We start from the raw sequence: 21006 nt of genomic DNA on the forward strand, positions 1-21006 counted from the left end.
CCCTGGTTACAAGCCGTATAGAGTGTAGAGCTGTTAACTTGTAATGGAAGCTGTGTCCGAGTTCCAGGACATATATACAAAAGATCGATAAGTCCTTGATTGGTGGATTCATTGAGCTCTGGTTGTATCATTTATGTTTGATAAACCATTATTAATGGCAGAGAACTATGTTATTAACATAGCAGTGGTTTTCTTTATTTACCAAATTTTCAAAATAACTTTTCATTAGCCCTCGAGTTCAAAGTAAGTTGTATTATCGAAGTACTTGTATGTCACCATATACAACCCTGAGATTCAATTTCTTGTGGGCATACTTAACAAATAATAACCATAACAGAATCAATGAAAGTCCACCCAACTTGGGCATTCAACCAGAGTGTAGAAGACAGCAAACTGTGCAAATGCAAAAGAAGAAACAGTAGTAATAAGAAAGGCAATAATTATCAAGAGCATGAGATGTAGAGTCCTGGAAAATGAGTCCATTGTTTGTGGGAATATTTCAATAATGGGGCAAGTGAAGTTGCATGAAGTTATTCCCTTGGGTTCAAGAACCTGATAGTTGAGGGCTAGTAACTGTTCCTGAACCTGTTGATGCGAGTCCTGATGGCAACAGTGAGAAGAGAGCATGTACTGGGTGGTGAGGGTCCCTGAAAATGGATGCTGCTTTCCTGTAACGGTGTTTCATGTAGATATGCTCAATGGATGGGAGGGTTTTACCTGCGATAGATTGGGCTGTTTCCACTACCTTCTGTAAGATCTTCTATTCAAAGGCATTGGCGTCTCCATACCAGGCTGTGATCTAGCCAGTCAATATATTCTCCAGTACACATCTATAGAAGTCTGTCAAAGTTTCAGATATCGTGGTGAATCTCCACAAACTCCTAAGGAAGTACAGGCATTGCTATGCTTTCTTTGTAATTGCACTTGTGTGCGGGACCCAGGAGAGGTCCTCTGGAATAATAACACATAGGAATTTAAAGTAGCTAACCCTCTTTACCTCTGATCATCTGATGAGGACTAGCTCTTGAATCTCCTGAAGTCTATATCAGCTCCTTGGTCTTGCTGACATTGAGTGAGAGGCTATTGTTATGATACCTCAGAGGCAGGTTTTCATTCTCCCTCCTATATGCTGATTCATCATCACCTTTGATTTCACCAACAACAGTGATGTCATCAGCAAACTTGAATATGGCTTTGGAGATGTGCTTAGTTACACAATCATAAGGGTAAAGCTCAGTTCACTCCTTGTGCAATTGGATCCTGGATTTCCTCACTTGCAGACCCCAGTCAGTTCAGATTGGCAACCGGGTCTCCTCCAGGATCTCCATCAGCACAGGTGTACCACAAGGCCATGTGCTTAGTCCCCAGCTCTACTCGCTTGAGCTCATACCATAAGAGCAATTATGAAAAAATCATGGCAGTGCCTCTACTTCCTTAGGAGTTTGTGGAGATTCGGCATGACATCTCAAACTTTGAAAAACTTCTCTAGCTATGTAGTGGAGAGTATATTGACTGGCTGCATCGCAGCCTGGTATGGAAACACCAATGCCCTTCAACAGAAAATTCAACAAAAAGTCATGATATGGCCCATTCCATTTTTGGTAAAGCCTTCCCCACCACTGAGCCCTCTGCTCCCCTACATGAAATGCTGCTGTAGGAAAGCAGTATCCATCATCAGGGACCTCCTCTTCAGGACATATTCTCTCTTGCTGCTGCTATCTGGAAGAAGGCATTGGGGCCTCAACACTTGCACCACCAGGTTCAGGAACAGTTACTACCATCAACCATCAGATTCCTCAACCAGAGGGGATAACTTCACTTGCCACATCATTGAAGTGGTCACACAACCAATGGACAAATTTTCAAGGACTCTTCATCTCATGCTCTCGATACTTATAGCTTATTTATTGTTATTATTATTTCTTCTTTTTGTCTTTGCACAGCTGGTTGTCTTCTGCACTCTGGTTGAATATCCTAGTTGGGTGGTCTTTCATTGATTCTGTTATGGTTATTTTTCTATAGTTCTATTGAGTATGTTCACAAAAAAATGATTTTCAGGATTCTATGTGGTGACATATATGTACTTTGATAATACATCTACTTTGAAATAATAACAAGAAATAAAGGGAATACTCAGCAGGACAAGCAGCATCTCTGGAATGAGAAGCAGATGTACATTTTGGGCCAAAGACTCTTCATCAGAACACTCAGATACTGTCTGGCCTGATGAGTATTTCCAACAGTTTTAGTTCTTATTTCAGACTTACAGCATCCGAAGGTTCTCCTCATAGCATCCAGTTTTTCAACCCAAGGACTGGATAGGAATTTTACTCTCAAAGTGAGGTTATTCCTCCTCCTGCATATTTTACAGTGATTATCTGTACTGCATTGGATTTTGGCCCTCATCATTTCAGGTGCCTAATATCAACATCTTGATCCTCTCAGACTGAAGTATCGTACAAATCAGCTTCTGATTGAAATCCCCTTTGCCCAAATGAAAGTTATAGTCTCAGAATTTAGCCATGAGGCAGAATACTTAACATTTAGAATTGACCAAGTCCATTTTCACAGAACGCTAATCCTTTCAAAGTGCACTTCATCCAGAGAAGTTATTGAAATGTTCCAACCTATTTCACATAAAACGGGTGCTAATGTTTTCAGTTTTTATTCTGTTGCTTTACAAACTTTCTGAGGGGCCCAGTTATTAAGACACATATGTACAGTGTAAACATGCCCTCTGCCTCTATTCTTCAGAGCCTTGGCAGTTCTACAGATTTCAAACAGGAGCCAAAATGACTAATGGATTCAGGAAATGCATTGCAACTCAGATAAATAAGGCAAAAAAGCCAGATGTACTTCTGCGAACTAAAATTAGAAAATCCTGCTAATCTTCAGCAAGTCAGGCAGTGACTGTGGAGAGGGAAGCAAACTTTCAGGGGAAAGTTTATGAGTGATATTAGACTGGATAGATGAACAGAGTTTCTTCTCTTGAGAAGAAAGCTGGGTGAGTTAATGCAATTATGAAATGTCTTGATAATATGGATTCGGAGAAGATGTTCGCACTTGGGGTGAAGACCACAAAAGGCCATCATTGTAAGGTAATTAACAAGAAAGACATCTAGGGATTCAGAAAAAAACTGCATTTCTAATGGGAGTTGAAAAGCATTCAGGTTTATTATCCCTGACATAAGTTGTGAGATTTGTTGTTTTACAACAGCAGTAAAATTACTACAAGTAATGAAAATAAATGGCATGAAAGACGAATAACATCAGCCTCAACGTCAGGCTCTTGAACCAAAGGGGAAAATAGCACTCAACTTCACTTGCCCCGTTTTCTGTTCAAGGGCACTGTCTCCATATCAGGCTGTGATGCAGCCAGTCAGTATACTCTCCACCACACATCTATAGGAGTCAAAGTGAGACTGTGTCTGCTGTAGACCTGTTGTGGAACATGCTCCCACAAATATGACTGAGGAATTGATACACTTAAGGGGAGGCTGTACAAACAATTAAGAAAGAGGGGAACAGAGGAGCTTGCTGATAGACTTGGAAGATGAGAAACAGGAACAGTCTTGACTGGAGCATAAATACTGTCAAGGACTTAGTTCTGCCTCTGTGTCCTATGTCTTAAGTTAACCTTAAACTCTGGCTTTTCCTTCCTTGTGTCCCCCACCCCCTCAATGTCCTACCACCTTACCCTGGGGATTCAATAACTGATTGCATCTTCCCCAAAGTTCAAAGTACAAAGCTCAAAGTAAATTTATTATCAAAGTACATACAAGTCTCCATATACAATCCTGAGATTCATTTTCCTATGGGCATTCTCAGTAGAGAGAAAGAAACACAATAGAATCAATGAAAAAAAGCTACACACAAGCAAAGATGGACAAATGACTAATGTCCAAAAGATGACAAATTGTGCAAATACAAAATAAAAACAATATAATAATACATAAATAAGAAATAATATTAAGATCATGAGTTGTAGAGTTCTTGAAAATGAAATCAGATTAATGTCAGGCTGAGTGAAGTTATCCTCTATGTTTTAGGAACCTGATGGTTGAGGGGTAATAACTGTTCTTGAACCTGGTGGTGTGGGACTTAAAGCCCCTGTACCTCTTTCCTGATGACAGCAGTGAGAAGAGAGCACGGCCTGGATGGTGGGATTCTTTCACCCTAATCTTCATGAAACTCCTGCCCAAACAACCAACAGCCCACAATTGATGTTTATTTCTCTTCCTCAACATGCTCCCAGCTCCAGATGTCTTGAACTTTATCATTCATTGATAGAATTCTGGGAGTAGAGGACTTTTGCACTGTAAGTCTAACTTGGCAAAAGGCATGGGTCCCATTGAATTTGCAAGCTGTAGGGCCAGAAACAAAGAATTTGTTCCTCACCCCTAGGTGACTGTTTAATGCACATTTTCAGGCATTATCCAAACTAATGGCCATAATCTGAACATGCTTACACAGTTTCTGCTGCATTCATTGAAGTTCTACCCCTTGGATGTACAAACTTTTCCAGCAGTTATGGATTTCAAAGATCCCATGGCACTATGTGTAGCTGGGTACTCCTTGTTAGAGTTCTTCATTTGAAAGCTGGCTTTTCATCTTGCTGCTGTTCATGAGATCTGCACAATTACACAACGGTAGAAACAATTCCCTGGGGGTCACTGTACCTTTATATGCGGAGTGTCTTTAAAATTTTGATGAAATGCTTTATTAAACCTAGTCTTATTCTCTGAATTGAAATTGTAGGGTCTGTCAGGAAATAATTGAAATAAATAATTGTTCGACTGAAGATTTAATTACAGAATGGTTCTTGCTAATCTGTCAACGCCCGCTTTCAGATCCTCAACCTCATGAAATATGGCCTGGTGTCTTATTATTGGCTCATGTCACCAGCTGTGATCCTTGTCACTAATGTCAACCAGCAGCACGAGGAAAGAATCAAGCCCATTTCTCTTATAAGGCAATGCCAGAATGACTGGAGTAGGCAACATAATTGAAAATATGACAGAAGGCACTTTAACCAACTGATGTGAATTTTTCTTGAAGAACATGAGAATTGTATGATCATCCGTAATCAATTATGCAAGGCCATTGACATCACTCATGGGTTAATTGTTATGTACTGGTGTGATTTCCGGGTCAATAGTTGTTTTTGAAAACTGTTCCAATTTTACTGTCAGTTACATTATTTCAGCATCAGCTTGAGTCGGTGCTAACTCAGTTTTATTACATCTCTTCAATGTTACAGACAATGAATTCATCTGAAGCTAAAGACAGCAGCAGTCACTTTCCACAGCATGATCACTGAGACAGGGAATGAGTAGATTAACAAGTGACCCACTCTTGTGGATTTTTCCTGTAGGTCGAGTTTTGACATGCACAGTTTCCAAATAGGGCAATGGGATCTTTGGATGTGTTGGAAACGGTAGTTAAATAATTAAATGAGTCCCAAGTTAAAGATCTGCCATTAGTTATGATGATCCTAAAATTATTAATTGTTGTTATAACAATTCTGTGTGGGTTACTCTGGATTTCCAGCATCTGCAGAGTTTTTGTTAAAATCCAGCTAGTTTCTCAGGAAAGGAAATCTGTCATCTTTATTGGAATGATTCTGGACCCATTTTGCAATACAATATACCATCATAGGAAACCATGTGGTACATCCAGTCTTAACTGACTTGAAGTGCAATCCCTATATAGTAATCTATTCTTCTTCCATTCCACCGATTCTCCTCTCCCTCCCAGGTTCTACAATTAAGAGCAGTTAACAATGGCCAATTTTACATATAAACCAGCATATCTTTCGGAGTTACTATTGAAATCAAGGCTTAGCTGCCTTCTGAGTTGGCCAATCAGGGGCCAGCTAGGGATGAACACTAAATACCAGCCTGGCCAGTAATTTCCGGTTTGAAACATGATGCTGACAACAAAGCAACAGTCGATTTTTACCCCTTTGTTTATGGCATGTGGACACCAGTGATTGGGTCAGCATTTATTGAACTGAATGGCTTTCTGGTACTCTTGAGAGGGCAGATAAGTGTCAGTACATGCTAGTGGTTTGGATACACAGAAAGGCCAGACTAAATAAAGGCAATAGATTTTCTTTATCTAGGGATTTTTCAACAATCAGGTGATTTAATCCAGATTCATTATATTAACTGGTCTGACACTCTGGGTTACTAGTTCACTGACATAGTCACCATGCTGCCATTGGTTTTCCCAAGGTGAGGAGCTTAAACCCAGACCTTCTGCATTTTGTGCAGGGACCTCCAACATGATGTTTGGCTGACTGCAATTGATGGGATGACAGGACCATATGTGTTGGGTTTGTGTCAAGTTGGTGTGAAAAGGACCAATATTCTTCAACATGATAAATCAAGTAACTCCTTATAAGTCAGAATTAAATACAGTTCCTTATAAATAAAAGGTTTGTGGAGGCTCTTTAATGCAGGGCCAAGTAGTCTATTCTTCACACCCAGGACAGGAGTCCAGAGAGTGAGAATTGTATTAGGTCAGGTGGAAAAACAGGTGGTGCCTGAATCAAATTCCCAGTGGTTGGGATTTGATTACCAGTGATGGATTCAGATTGGCAAGGTGTGACCAGACTTTATTTCTATATCTGAGCTGATCTCTAATATGGTGCCATCTGAGTTTTTGTTGACTCTGGGGGGGGGGGGGGAGGTGGAAGAGAACAATTTATATCCTGATGAGCAGGGAAGAGGCATTGTCACTTCTCATGGCACACACAAAATGCTGGAGGAGCTCAGCAGGTCAGGCAGCATTATGGAAAGGAGTAAACATTCGATGTTTTGGTATGAGGCCCTTCATCAGGACTGGAAGGGAAGGGTGTACTCTTTCTTTCTGTACATAGATACTGCCTAACTTACTGAGTTCCTCCAGTATTTTTGTGTATTACTCTGGATTTCCAGCACCTGCAGGTTCTCTTGTCTTTATTGTTGTCAGTATGGGCTGTTTAGATTGAACGACCAGTTTGTTTTTTCGGCTGAGGAACTATGGTTTAAATGTCATTCAGAAAGTACAATAGTGCTGGCACGTTACAACAATATTTTATTCTTGTATATACACACAGTAATTTACCACAAAGATTGCTCATTTCATTTAAATAGTTTCTACATTGCCCAGAAGGATGTGACCAGTGGAATATAATTTGCTTATAGTTAGAGTAGTTACTTAAAGATCAATATCAATACGGATCGGTTTTCAGCAAGGGATTTCTACCTCTTACAGTTGTTGCCAAAGCTTTATCTATCTGTAAATATACAATGAAACACTGCCATTCATGTTGCAAAAGTGCATCTCTACCCCAACAGTTAATATCTGACCTTGAACTGAAAGGTTTGTTTTAAACTGGCATCTATGCTTAAGCAAACCAGTGTCTCAGTGGATTTGCTCATCTTTTCCAAACCTGACTAAACCCCAAATACAAATTAAAGATCAAAATCTGACAACGGAATTAAACAGTCTGGCCTTCCTGACTCATCCATGCAAAAGGACTCTGAGAAATGTTAACAATGTCCAGAACAACCCAGAGGGGAACCTGAGGGTGGATTTCTTCACTCCGAGGGTGATGAGAGTGTGGAACGAGCCATCAGTGGAAGTGGTGGATGCGGGTTCAATTTTCAACATTGAAGAGAAATTTGGATAGGTACATGGATGGGAGAGGTATAGAGGGCATGGTCCAGGTGCAAGTCGATAGGACTAGACTAGGACTACAGCTGGGTAGGGAGTACACCGTGCTCCCTGCTTCCAATAATTAGTTCTAATTAAATAGCCAGAATTCCACCTCATCATAGTGAAGCCACACTGCCTGCAGGAGGCTAAAGGTGAATTCTGCACTATTACCTGGAATGCAGTTCATGGGAGCACATGCCATGCATAAACTGACTTCCTCATTTCCTGTCTAGCAATTAGGACCACATCTCAGATGTGCTTATTTTGTTCTACAGTTTGTGAAACAGCTTTTTAAATGTGGGTATTACATCTTTTTAAGAAAAGATATTGGATTCCAGATCTTATTCCTGCATTGTCCAAGTCTGAATTTTCCAGAGTGCTAGACTGTGACCGTGCTTGTATACCTTACATACAGGCAGTAAGTGGGATGCAGTAGATTTGTCTTTGAATGTACATTTATTTGTTTAACTTGTGACCTCTTTGCCCTTTGGCATTCAGGTAGGAGGTTCAGGAGCTTTGGGTCTTACACTACAGGTTAAAGAACAGTTATTACTCTTCAATCATCAGACTCCTGAACCAGCATAGATAACTTCACTAGCCTCAACACTGAACTGTCACTTTCAAGGATGCTCATTTCATGTTCTCAATATTATTTATTGATTATTATTATTATTATTGTATTTGTACAGTTTGTCTTTTGCACATTTACCGTTTATCCTTGTTTGTGTGTAGCTTTTCATTGATCCTTTTGTATTTCTTTGTATCTACTGTGAATACCCACAAGAAAACATATTTCAGGGTAGTAAATGGTGATATATATGTACTGGGTGATAAATTTACTATGAACTTGAACTTTTGATAAGTTTCAGTTTGAAGATTTACTCTATGTAATTTTTATAAAGGATATTCCTTTAAAAAAACAGCAAATGTGCAAAAGCCATGAAGCTTTGTTTTTCATTTTTCAATGACTATCTACAGGATTAATCCAAATGTTTATTGTAAATATTGCCGCAGACTTCTATTCTTTTATTTCTCGTTCCATGTACTTAGGGATTCAACAAATGTTTACCTGTGCTTGTAGGGAATAATATCAGCGGTCCTAACAAAATGCAGCAGGGAGGAAGGATTCATCCCTGTCAATAAAAATCTTTGGTAAGTGCTGTTTAAACATTCTGAGAAAAGAGACTCCACTAAAAATAATCAAATATGAATCCTTTAATTTGATGCATTTAACATGTAGCTTACATAGTTTCGCATTCTGCTCAGAACAAAAGAAAGTTGTTGTTACATTAATTCCTACCACAAATTGAAAATATCTAAAATTGTGCCGAATAGGCTACAGTGTGGTGATTGTTGCAACTTGGGTAAATTTAGTAACCATTCTTATGTGGAGTGTGATCTCATTAACAATGATATGAATGGTCTGTATGTTGCTGGCTGGGGATATTTGATATCATATTTCTGGGAAGGTGGAGCATTGCTTTAATTCAATATCTGAAGGGTGATAATTAATCTGTCATAAATTTATGTGAATGCCAGTCTGCATTATATGATCTTTACTGTTGTCACCCTTAGAGGATGTAACAAATAGAATGGATAAAGGGAAAACAGTGTCATTCATATCACAAAGATTCCATTTGTTTTATGTTCATTCAAAGAGTGTTGGGTTCATATGCTGGGCCAGCGGTTAATTACCTTTTGTGAAGGTGGTAATGAGCTTCCCTCATCAGCAATCATTGAGATGATCTTCCTACATCCTCCACAGCTTAAAACATGTTAAATTTCTATTGTTTCCAGTTTTGGAGAAAGAGCATTGACTTGGAAGGTTCATGTTTTTTTTCTTCACAACTGCTGACTAGCCTATTGAATATTTTCAGAACTTTTTATTCTATTGTAATGTAATTAGCTTGTTTTTCCTCAGCCCCAAAGACCAATCTTTTCCAAGGGCTCCAATGGTGTACTACAATTTGCAACCGGCTTATTTGAGGATCGTGATTCAGTGAGCAATATTTCCATGATCAGAATCTTATGTGCTTGTGACATTCTCTCACAAAAGTCCTCCAGCTTTATGACCTTGGGGCTAAAACAGCCCTAGATGTCTGGCATTTAGACACTACAGTGACAGGAAAGGAGTCATGGGTGGAGGGGGGGGGGATCTGGGTTCTAAAATATGGGGTGGTATGGCTCCTGTCAAATTGAATGGATGCTTTTGAGAACCTGGCTGTTGGATCGGGATGGTTTGTGGCCCCTGTCCACAATCCCAGAGCAGTGAGGATGGAGAGCATGGTGTGTCTGAGATTATGATTCATGGACCAATTAATTTGGGACTCATGGATAGATTGCAGGAAATGGGAATTGGGTTAGCTTGCTGGCTTAGTGAGGGAGTGCATCTGCTCCTCCTAACTTTGCCTATGTTTGCTTAGAATTCCATCCAAGGCAAGTAATGCTAACCACATGATCTGGGAGCATCAGCAAGTTGTAATTTGCCTCTGAAATTAATGTACTGGAGGTACTTAACTAGATAAACTTGGAATTCATTGTAAAAGGGCTGTTTCTTTACTTGGTGATGTCCGTGCACTTTGTTTACCTGTACTGTCACTGAAAGTACTACTATGCTGTACATTCGATTACTGCTTTTCCCTTTGGATTACCTTAATGTACTTTGTATACAGTACGTTTACAATTATCTGTATGGATGGCATGCAAAACAACATTTACCACATACAGTATCTCGGTATATGTGACCATAATAAATCAATTCCCATTTACTCGAATGCTTCACCCATTCTCCCAATATTATTATTTGATCTGCAAAACTTGACACTCTTCATCCCACTCTCAGTGAATGAGTTCTCCATATTCAAGATCGTATTATTTCTTAACTTAATGATCCTGAAAGTATATTTTTGTGTAAATACAGAATGTCAAAGCTACGTACATTTTTGGTGAATAGCAGCTCTTCATGTTCACAGAAGGTACACATTGTAGTGTAATTACCATGGAGCATTCATTTCCAACTTTGTTTCAATGTTACAGATTAACAAGTCATTATTGAAGATAGAATTTAGATGATTATTAAATTAGCAGGTCACAACTGCAGTTATTACCAAACAGATAATTTGTCTGTACAAATTTTGCATTCTGTGCTGTTCCATGTACTTGACAAAATAAGCTTGCTAATTTTCACTCAAGCTTGTGAAGCAAATCATTTCAAACTCTCAATATATGAAAGGTAAAGAAAATTCACATGTAAAATTAACCCAATTAGCTTAAGCAACTAATAGTTCACAACTCAAAATATTAGCATATGCAATTTTCTCTAAATCTAAATCTGCTTGGACAGTAAGAATTGTTTTAACAAACAATATTTTTAAAACTTTCTTTTCCTGTCATTTGCAAATAAGGAGACTGCTCAAGAACCTTGACTTCTTACCTGCTGTGTATTAATGAGGTTGTGACTAAAGCAAACATATTTTTCTATATGATTAAGGTGCTACTGGTGCTGTGCTTATAGTGGTCAATGGGAGGAGAGTTGAGCAGATTGGGTACGAGACTGAAAGGGAAAGAATTTCTTCAGACCAAACTCAGATCACTCATAACTTTTGATGTCTGCTGCACTTAAAATGCTGCAGACTGGTTTGCTGTGATTCTGAGGTAAATAAAACTAAACAATACTTAAGATGTGGAATGAGCTGCCATTGCAAGTGGTGTATGTGAGATCAATTTGAACACTTAAGAGAAATTTAGATAGGTACATGAATGGTAGGGGTATGGAGGGCTATGGTCCAAGTGCAGGTAGATGGGAGTAGGCAATTCAAATGGTTTGGTATAGAATAGAAGGGCTGAAAGACTGTTTCTGTGCTGTATTTTTCTATGACTTTCTAACTCTATCAGCTTAGGTCAGTTGTGAAGACGGAAAATATGACCTGAACCACAAAAACAATCAGATTCAGTAATGAATACCTCAAGCTATTGTATTATGCTTTTTAAGGAGTCAGAAGTATTACTATGCATCAGCTCATCAGAGTGCAGATATCACCCAATTTGCTCAATTTATTAAAGGTAATTATTCCTAATATCTGACCCAGGCAAGTCAACAATCTGCAAGTATAAATTAAATTCTTAAATAAAGTGGAAGCAACTCAAACATTAAACAAGTGCCCAGGCAGTGTTTGCAGCAAAGAGTTTAGCATTTGCATCAACGCCAGTTATTGGCCCATTCTCAGAGGGGAGAATCCAAGAAGTTGCAACCCTGTCCAAGTGAGAAGACTTTCTGTACCTAATTAAAGTGGTCACTGAGTGTATATCTGTCGTCTTCTGCTGTAGCCCATCCACTTTAAGATTTGATGCGCTGTGTGTTCAGAGATGCCCTCCTGCATACAACTGTTGTTACACATGGTTATTTGAGTTACTGTCTCTGTCAGTTTGAACCAGTCTGGCCATTCTCCTTTGACCTCTCTCTTTAAAAAGGTGTTTTTGCCCACTGACCTGCCAGTCGCTGGATAATTGTTGTTTTCACACCATTCTCTGTAAACTCTAGAGACTTTTGTGCATGAAAATCCCAGGAGATCAGCAGTTTCTGAGATACTGAAACTGCTGCGACTGGCACCAACAATCATTCCATAGTCAAAGTCCCTTGGATCGCATTTCTCTCCTGTTCTGATGTTTCATCCAAACAATAACTGAATCTCTTAACTATGTCTCCATGCTTTTATGCATTGAGTTTCTGCCACATGATTGACTGATTAGATATTTGCGTTACTCTGCAGGTGTAGCTAATAAAATGTATATGTGAATCTATTTGTTTTCCATATCTTAGTTTTTTAAATGATTGGCACTTTCAGCTAAAATTAAAACTTCCTTTGTGATAAGGGTCTGTTGGAAACCTGTTATCCTGACTTGATCTCAAAGCAGTGCTGCAGCATAGTGTACTAATCAAATTCAGTTTATTTTAGTGGGTGAATTTACAAAGCACAAAAGGCAAGTGTGGATTCATTGTACATTGGAGAAGACTGAGAGAGGATAGAGCAGGGGGAGAACACTGATGGATCAGGGAGGAGGAAAGAGGGGAAAAGAGGCATGAGCGATGGGAAATGGAGGTGGAGAAGAGGACAGGAGGAAATGATGGAGTAGGGCAGGGAAAGAGGATGGGAAATGGGCTGGAGAATTTTGCGGGGGGACGGATGTAGAAAGTGGAAGGGGAAGAGAAAGTGGAATGGGGAGAGGAAAAGAGATGGGGCAGATGGAATGTTTTGGGGAATTGGGCAGGGGAAGGGAAGGGGAATGGAGCAGGTAAAAGATGGGGAATGGAGCAGGTAAAGGATGGGGAAGGGGCAGTGGCAGGATAGAGATTAAGGCAGAAGAGAGAAAGAGGAACAGGACAGGGAGAGTATTTGGAGAATTGGATGAGGGAAGAGGAAAGGGAATGGGTCAGTGAGAGGATGGGAAATAAAGATGGGGAAGGGCCAAAGGTAAAGGTAGAGGAAGACTCCCCCTGCCCTGTTCCTCTTTTTCTCCTCTGCCTACTTCCCTATGTTTGTGGAATTGGACAGGAGAGTGAAAGGGGAATGGGTCAGGAAGAGGATGGGGAAAGTGCAGCAGGAGAGGATTGAGGGTGGAGGAATGGGAAAGGATTGGGGGGGAGGGAATAGCACAGTAATGTCAACAAATACCAAGGGTACAGAAATAGAGTTTTACCAATGGGAGCATCACTGTGCTTCTCTTTGAACGATTAAAATGAGAACATAATGACACCGATTGATCAGAACATTAAGTGATTTGGAAATAAAGGTGGCTCTCTGCCAATGATCTGAGCACTTCAACTCATTAAAATAATCACTCCTGATCTTTGTTGTTTATTCATTTTCATCCTTGATTGAAATTATTTTGCATACATTATCATCTGTTGGAAACCACAGTATGTTGTGTTGTTCATTGATTATCTGCCTTTTGACAAACTTGAGATGCAGCAGGGGGCAACAATATATTTCCTTTCAATGTCAGTTTTCATTAGTGGTCAGGGTATGATTGGAGAAGCAGACGGTGACAGTTAATGTACTTAAATGCTGTGCTGATCTCATATTTCAGTGATCCGAAAGAGAGCTTCTCTCTTTTCATGACCCCCATCCATGGAAATATTGTTATCACTGTGAATATTCTATTAGTAACCAATGATTGTAACAAAGGAGTTGATTATTGCTGGCACTCTCTTCCAAACATCCCTCAATTCAGGTTCATCTTCAATGGCATTTATTACTTCAGCTCTTGATGCCCTACAATCTGAGTCCTCTCCTCAACTTCTCAACCCCACCTCCCCCCACCCATCAACTTTCTGCCTCCAAAATAATTTATAAAATGTATTTCTCTGAGCACACTTTTGGCCATCTGCCTTCATTTCTCCTTTTGTAGCTCAGTGCAAAGCTGATAAAGCTTCTCTTAAAAATACCTAAAAACAACTTATATACTGTATCCCCCCCTTTTTTTTCTCTCTGTCCATCTCTCTGTCTCATATTATGTAAAGCGTATTTATTACAGCTATACTTATTCTGTATGTAAATGCAGGTAGTTGTTTGATGGTTAGTACTTGGATTTGTGTTCACAGTACTAGGTCACACTCCAGTGTAGCACTGAGGAAGCTGTGTTTTTCCTCAAAGTTCTGTAGTATTCTAAATTATTTTCCATATTTTTAACGTTTGGGAGGTAACATTTTACCTTAAATTCACCTTACTCAAACTGTAAGCAGCTAAATGCACAATTTAGTTAAGAACTAAGTGACTATCTGAGACAGCTGTTTATATGTTAAACTGCTATTGGGTCTCGTTTACTTCTGTGGATAACCAACTGAATCAGAAGAGGTCAAGATTTCACAATTTTTTTTGTTTAGTTCCAAAGTCAACAGTGTTGATCAAAGTTCTGGTTATCGTTAGATTTCCTTAATGGATATCTGTCAAATAGAAAGAACCAGTTGGTTCTTTCTTCCCGATAACACCAAAGACACAGTGTCCGTGTTCATCAGCTCTTGTGTCATGTTTCCATACACGTGGGCATGGAATGCTCTGCTGCCATAGCAACCTGTCATGTTCTTTTCTCTAGGCATTTCCCTGGTGTTGAGGGTGACTTAGCCCCAGGGCTCTTCTTTGAATATTGAAGTAGCTGATGAGGCAAATGTGGGATCTGCAGACTCTAAAGCAGTGGTCCCCAACCACCGGGCCGCAAAGCATGTGCTACCGGGCCGCGAGGAAACGACAGCTGACTGCAGCCGATGACTGCACTGCAGCTGACTCATGTTGTTTCATACCGCCAAATCATATCATTTCCTTGCGGCCCGGTACCAGTCCGCGGCCCAGTGGTTGGGACCACTTCTCTAAAAGAGCAGCCGGGTGGTTGGGTAGCAAGGGGACCGATTCTTATAGTGTGTCTTCTGAACTTCCTGCAAAAAGACTCATTCCTCAATGCCTTTCTACATGTGCATTCTCCATTTTAATCTGCTTGGAATCAGGAATTCCCACTGCTGAGGATATTGCGTGTCTTCAAAGAAGTTTTAAGTATATCCTCGAAGTGGTTTTTTTCTGTACTCTTGGTATTTTTCTGTGATGACACAGTTCAGGGTTGAGTTGCAGTGTAGATGTTGCCTCCATTTTACTGTGATCACAATGTCCCCTCCCAGAGAAACATCTCCTAATTATGCTTATTTGGCCACGTTGAGCAGGTCACTTAATTCTAAACACCAGAATTCCAAAAAGCTGTCTATTTCAAACTCTGGGAAGAAATTGCCAGCCAGGCAGTGGAGAAGGTTCAAGGCCTCCTTAATTCTTGGAAAACCTGAGCCCATGACTGTTCGATATGCAGACAGGGCATCTAGGATGGCATTGAGAGCTTCAGTTCCATGCATCTAGAGCACTCAGAAGACCAGCATAAATGATGGACGGATCCAACCACTTCACAAGCTGGCGACGCACCTACCCAACCCATCTGGTAGGTCATTTGGAATGGTCTGTGGTCCCCACGTTATCAGTTATTTCACAACTTGAAAAATTGGAGTGGAATCAAATCATCTTCGATCCCAAGAGAATGTGAACACTCAAATTCAAAGTGAAAAGTGAATACCATCAGTTTGTCAATGCTACTGTAATGCTTTCTGTTTCATGTCATGCAAAGAACCACTGTTTTAAAAAAGGTAAGCTTTTGTCTTATCCTTTGTATTTGTGCGAAGCAGAATCTAGCAAGATGCTGATTTGTCTCTGATGTCTCGAAATTCATGAATGTGGTCGTAGTATTTTGTTACTATTCTAATAGGAATGGTCTGTATGGTACATGTGGAGTAGATATTACCATATTTGGAGAATCTAGAATAAAGTATAAGACAGTCACTAATAAATCCACTGGAGCATTGAGCAGTGGTTTTGTGTTTTACTGCAAGTCTCTTCCTTTATTCCTCAATGAAGTAACATCATCAAAAACGGTTCATCAGACCATTAACGTATTGTGGAACATTGTTATCAAATGGGAACTTTTTTGTGGTGTTTCTCAAGATGTTATAAACTGTCAATATAGTTTATATCTCTATGGTTATGTATGTATGGAGCAAGAATGACAGCAGAGTAGTATGCTTTGAACATTTATTTTCCTGGGTCATGTTCATGCTGCAAACACTCAGCATCTTAGTGTAGGAGCGAACCAGGCCCGCTGAGATGAAAAAACGCACACTCAAAAGCCCACCCAAAAGAGAGAGCCCAGTCGGTTCAATGTGCCACCCATTGGCCGCATGCGCATTGACTCTCCATATTCTCACAATCAATCTAATACCATACATCTACAATTTAAAGTTGTGATCCCATAATCTGGGATTTTTGGTGGGGAATCAGGCATATGACCAGCGGCTGTGTTGTATTCATTGGCTTGAGCATGCTTACCTAACACTAGCTGCTCAAGAACCTCTGGATTTCACTGAATTGGTACTTGATTTGCTGATATATTAATTTTATGTCTTTGTAGGTCCCTGTCATTCATCACCACAACAGGCTGCTTCTCTTTCACCCTGCTGAGTTTGATGTACTATGTTATCGACATGAAGGAGTGGTGGGATGGAGAGCCATTCATTTTCCCTGGTATGTAACCAAAATGGTCTCTATACCCTGTACCCTGATTCTAGTTCTCACTATACAAGTTGCAAGCACACTATCAATCACAGACTGTTGCATTTGTGTTAGAAATTTGGAAATTATCTTGAGATCTTTAGGATTCTTTTTCAACACACTGAACCACAAAGCCCCTGGAATCAAAATACTGAATGCTGGGCATCTGGTATTGGGCTTCTCTGCCAAGGCATTGAAACAAAGTGATGACAATGTTCAGCAGGCGGGAAAGCATCTTGGGGGGGGGGGGGGAAGGATGGATCCCCTCTTACTCCTTCTATTCTCCTCACTTGCCCATATCTCCCTCTGGCACTATACCTTCTCTTTCTCTCATCTCCCCCCTGTTGGATTCCTCTTTATTCAGCCCTTTACCTCTCCCCCCATCATCTCCTAGCTTCTCAATTCATTCCTCCTCCCCAGCCACCCACCTTCCCCCTCACCCGGTTTCACCTATCATTTGACAACTTGTGCTCCTTCCCCTACCCCTACCTTCTTATTCTGGCTTCTTTCCCCTTCCTTTTTGCTCTCAATTAAAGGTCTCGTCCTGAAATGTCACACCCCTCCATAGATGCTGCCTGACCTGTTGAGTTCCTCCAGCATCTGTGTGTGTTGCTCTGAATTCCTGGCATCTGCAGATTCTCTTGTGTAAAGGCATATATTCCACAGAAAGCTGTGCCTTCCCTCTCAAGCTGCATTGTAAGTCTAAATGTGCCATATTTCCGTGATGGAGAGCAGAGATCATTATTGGTTATGCTTGTTGTAAATCAGAACAGATGGAATGTGGAGGGTTTAATGAAGGAGGACAATACCCTGAGACAGCTATTTTCTGTCTGTCCAATACTGTTAGGAAATGCATCATTTGAAGCGAACTGGCCCAGTGCCCCTTTATAGTCAAGCCCATGTGGCTGTTAAGGAAGTGATATCATCATCATGAATATGAATGCACCAATTGGTTAGCCAATTTCTACATTTAGTCTTCATGTTCAACTTGTAAGGTGCAAAGTGAGAGTTCCAGGAACCAACTTACTGAAGTATCGTTATACCCTTTAAATCCCCATTGTTGAAATTTTTTTTGGTGTTATACAATTGAGAATTTACTGTATCTGTACTGAACTGTGATAATGACTGTCTTGTGGTTTGTATCGATTCACCCTGAAAGTTCCACTGGACTCACCTGGGGTGATTCACCCAATGGAATCTGACCTGATTTGCGTGTCAGCCCTACATGCAATGACTTAATTCCCTGTGCCGTGTTTGAATCCTTTCAGAGGAACTTAGACCAAGAACAACCATCCCAGGCCAACCTTTTCACCAACTCAATGCTTGAACGAGGCTTCCATAAGTCTTGCCTCCTCACCCCACTGTACAGATCCTTTTTCACACATTCTGTGTGGTCTTTGTACTAAATCCCAGAGTTCCAGGCCTTAATTCCCTGTTATCCAACCCCAAGACTCTCCTGGGCTCCTCATCCTGAGCCTATTCCATCTGTCAGAATCTACCACTCCCCTCCAGCTGAAGGAATAAGAAATGAAAGAACTGTTTTTATATTGTTAAGATACATACCTGAAAAGCCAGTTTGTTCAAGACTAGAATTTATAGCGATAAATGTCAGATAATTACAAAAAGTACAGTTTTAAAAAAACATCCTGGGGAAACCTCAGGGGTAATCTTGTCAAACTCATGAGCACAAGTAGAGACAAAGGAAGACTCAAAGGGTTAAAAAGTTGAATGTTGATAGGGTTAAATGCAAAGATTGTAAAGAGATTGGTGCTGGCCAACAACACCAGCATGGATATTTTGGGCCAGGTGCCTGTTTCCATGCTATGAATAAGATGTTATATGAACAACATATTAACTTAGGGGGCCAACATTTATTTTTCCATTGATGGAACCCATTTGTAGTTACTTCTGTGGAGTCTGTGATAAACTCACTGGTGAACAGGGAGAATCTTAGTGCTGTGAGATCTTTCTGATTTAAGATGTTAAAGCTTTGTGAGGTCAGATGCACTAGACACCGGGCAGGTGAAAATAAGCACACACATACACTGCCCCAGCAAAGGAAACAGCCTGAATGATCAAAAATCAATGGTCATCAGATCATCTCTTTCACATTGGTGGATGAAGCTGGAATATTAGACCAGGGCTGGCTGGGACATCCCTCTCTATTCCCACTCAGCCATTAAAAATCTGACTACTTGGGCAGCTGAGAGAAATTTTAAGCAAAAGGGACAAAGTGAGGGATATATGAAAGAATGACTATAGAAAATGAGCAACATACAAAGTGCAGAAAGAACTCAGTGGGTCAGGCAGCATCAATGGAGGGGAATGGATAGCTGACATTTTTTGGTTGAGATTCTTCATCTGGTCCGTTCCTTTTCATAGATACTGCCTGACCTGTTGAGTTCCTCTGTCACTTTGTGTGTTGTTCCAGATTCCAGCATTGCAGTCTCTTGCTTCTCCATAGGAAATGAAGAACTATTTGAATATGGGGCTGAAACTGTTCAGGGAAGGAATCTTTGAAGGTAGAAACTTGGTTAACAAATTTCAGCTACTAGTAATAGAGATTACTACAGAAATGGGATAGAGGGTGGGTGTGTATAGTAGGGGTTTGCTGAGCAATGACATTAAAACCTGACTCAAAGCCAATCTGAGGCCAAGGTATACAGTATATCCACACATGCTGAGAAAAAGAAGCACAAGAGATTTTGTAGATACTGGAAACCCAGAGTAACACACACACACACACACACACACACACACACACACACACACACACACACACACACACACACACACACACACACACACACACACAATGCTGGAGGAATTAACTCGGTAGTGTCTATGGAGAGGAATAAAGAGTCAAAGGTTTGGACTGAAACCTTTCATCAGAAAAAGAAGCTGCTTCATTTGGTTCCTGCGCTCTCCTAACTATCATGCCCTGTCACAGAGTACAGAGCCTCCGAGTCAGTTTTCATAAAGATCAGCCCAATACAATACTAACTACAAATCATCTATTTTTGAAATGTAGAACTATAGAATGGTTACAGTGCAGAACAGACCATTATGCCCATCATGTCAATACTGGCACTCTACCAGATCTACTCTAATTCAAAGGCTCAGCTCGGGTAGCAAGGCACAGTAGGACAATAGAGGGAGTCTCTGGTAGGCAATGGAGATTAACGAAAATCCTACTTATTCTGTGTTGATTACAGGAATGAATTCAATCTTCGTTTATGTTGGACATTCTATACTGGGTGGATACTTCCCTTTCAGCTGGGAAATGAAGTACGAGAATACACATGCTGAGCGCCTGCTCCAGGATCTAGTGGGCACTGCTGTTTGGGTTTTCATTGCATATCTGCTGTATAGAAAGAGATTCTTCTTAAAGATATAATTAGACTGGAATAAATGTCGCCAAGTAATTTGGTTTGAATGAAATTTAAGAAGTATATAATCTTATCCATTTCTTACTCTTTTTTTCACTTTTGATAAATTACATTAGAGGCTGTAATGATAATCACTTACCTTGATAATTACCTCTGGGTGACTGAATAAATTACCCTGTTTTCGATCCTTTATTTATCTGAGGTTCCATTCTCTAATTAAGCTGTTTTTATATAACAAGTAAATCTTGTGCTGTGATGAAAACCATGAAATTATCCTTCAGGCACAGCAAGCTATGGATAATCGACAACTAGAAACATCATCCCAAAGCATTTCAGCTTTCTCTGAAGTACAGTAATGGCTGCTGTGTGGATAGATTAAGTACTGTCTGTAAACCAGGGGGTAAAATTACCTGAACATCACCATAACAATGCAATCAAACCTTAAGCTCAATTTGACACACCTTATTAAACTGATTAAAAATTCCACATTAGTTATCTTTGACGTAGATTTTTCAATTCAGTGTTGAATGCTGAATGAGTGGTGGATTGGAGTCTATTAGAACAAGGCCAAGTTGGTCTAGTGATCTGAAGGTTGCTAGTTTGAGCCTCAGCTGAGGCAGCATGTTGTGTCCTTGAGCAATGCACTTAACCACCCATTGCTCTGCGACAATACTGGTGCCAAGCTGTATCGACCTAGTGCCCTTCCCTTGGACAACATCGGTGGCATGGAGAGGGGAGACTTGCGGCTTGGGCAACTGCTGGTCTTCCATACAGTCTTG

General features: G+C 40.2%; 1 protein-coding gene across 1 annotated transcript in view; it reads left to right on the top strand.

Moving 5' to 3' along the window:
• si:dkey-192p21.6 (uncharacterized protein LOC565246 homolog) overlaps window positions 1-20253 on the top strand; it is a 342161-nt gene extending 321908 nt beyond the window's left edge. Inside the window, exons 15-17 of the mRNA XM_059946951.1 lie at window positions 8786-8856; window positions 16699-16811; window positions 20054-20253. Coding sequence (XP_059802934.1) covers window positions 8786-8856; window positions 16699-16811; window positions 20054-20235 — 366 coding nt within the window. The 3' untranslated portion in view covers window positions 20236-20253. The remainder of the gene's footprint in view (window positions 1-8785; window positions 8857-16698; window positions 16812-20053) is intronic.
• The last annotated feature ends 753 nt before the right edge of the window (window positions 20254-21006 follow it).

Source organism: Hypanus sabinus, chromosome 21, assembly GCF_030144855.1.
Source record: "Hypanus sabinus isolate sHypSab1 chromosome 21, sHypSab1.hap1, whole genome shotgun sequence".
In the NCBI taxonomy this organism is placed as follows: Eukaryota; Metazoa; Chordata; class Chondrichthyes; order Myliobatiformes; family Dasyatidae; genus Hypanus; species Hypanus sabinus.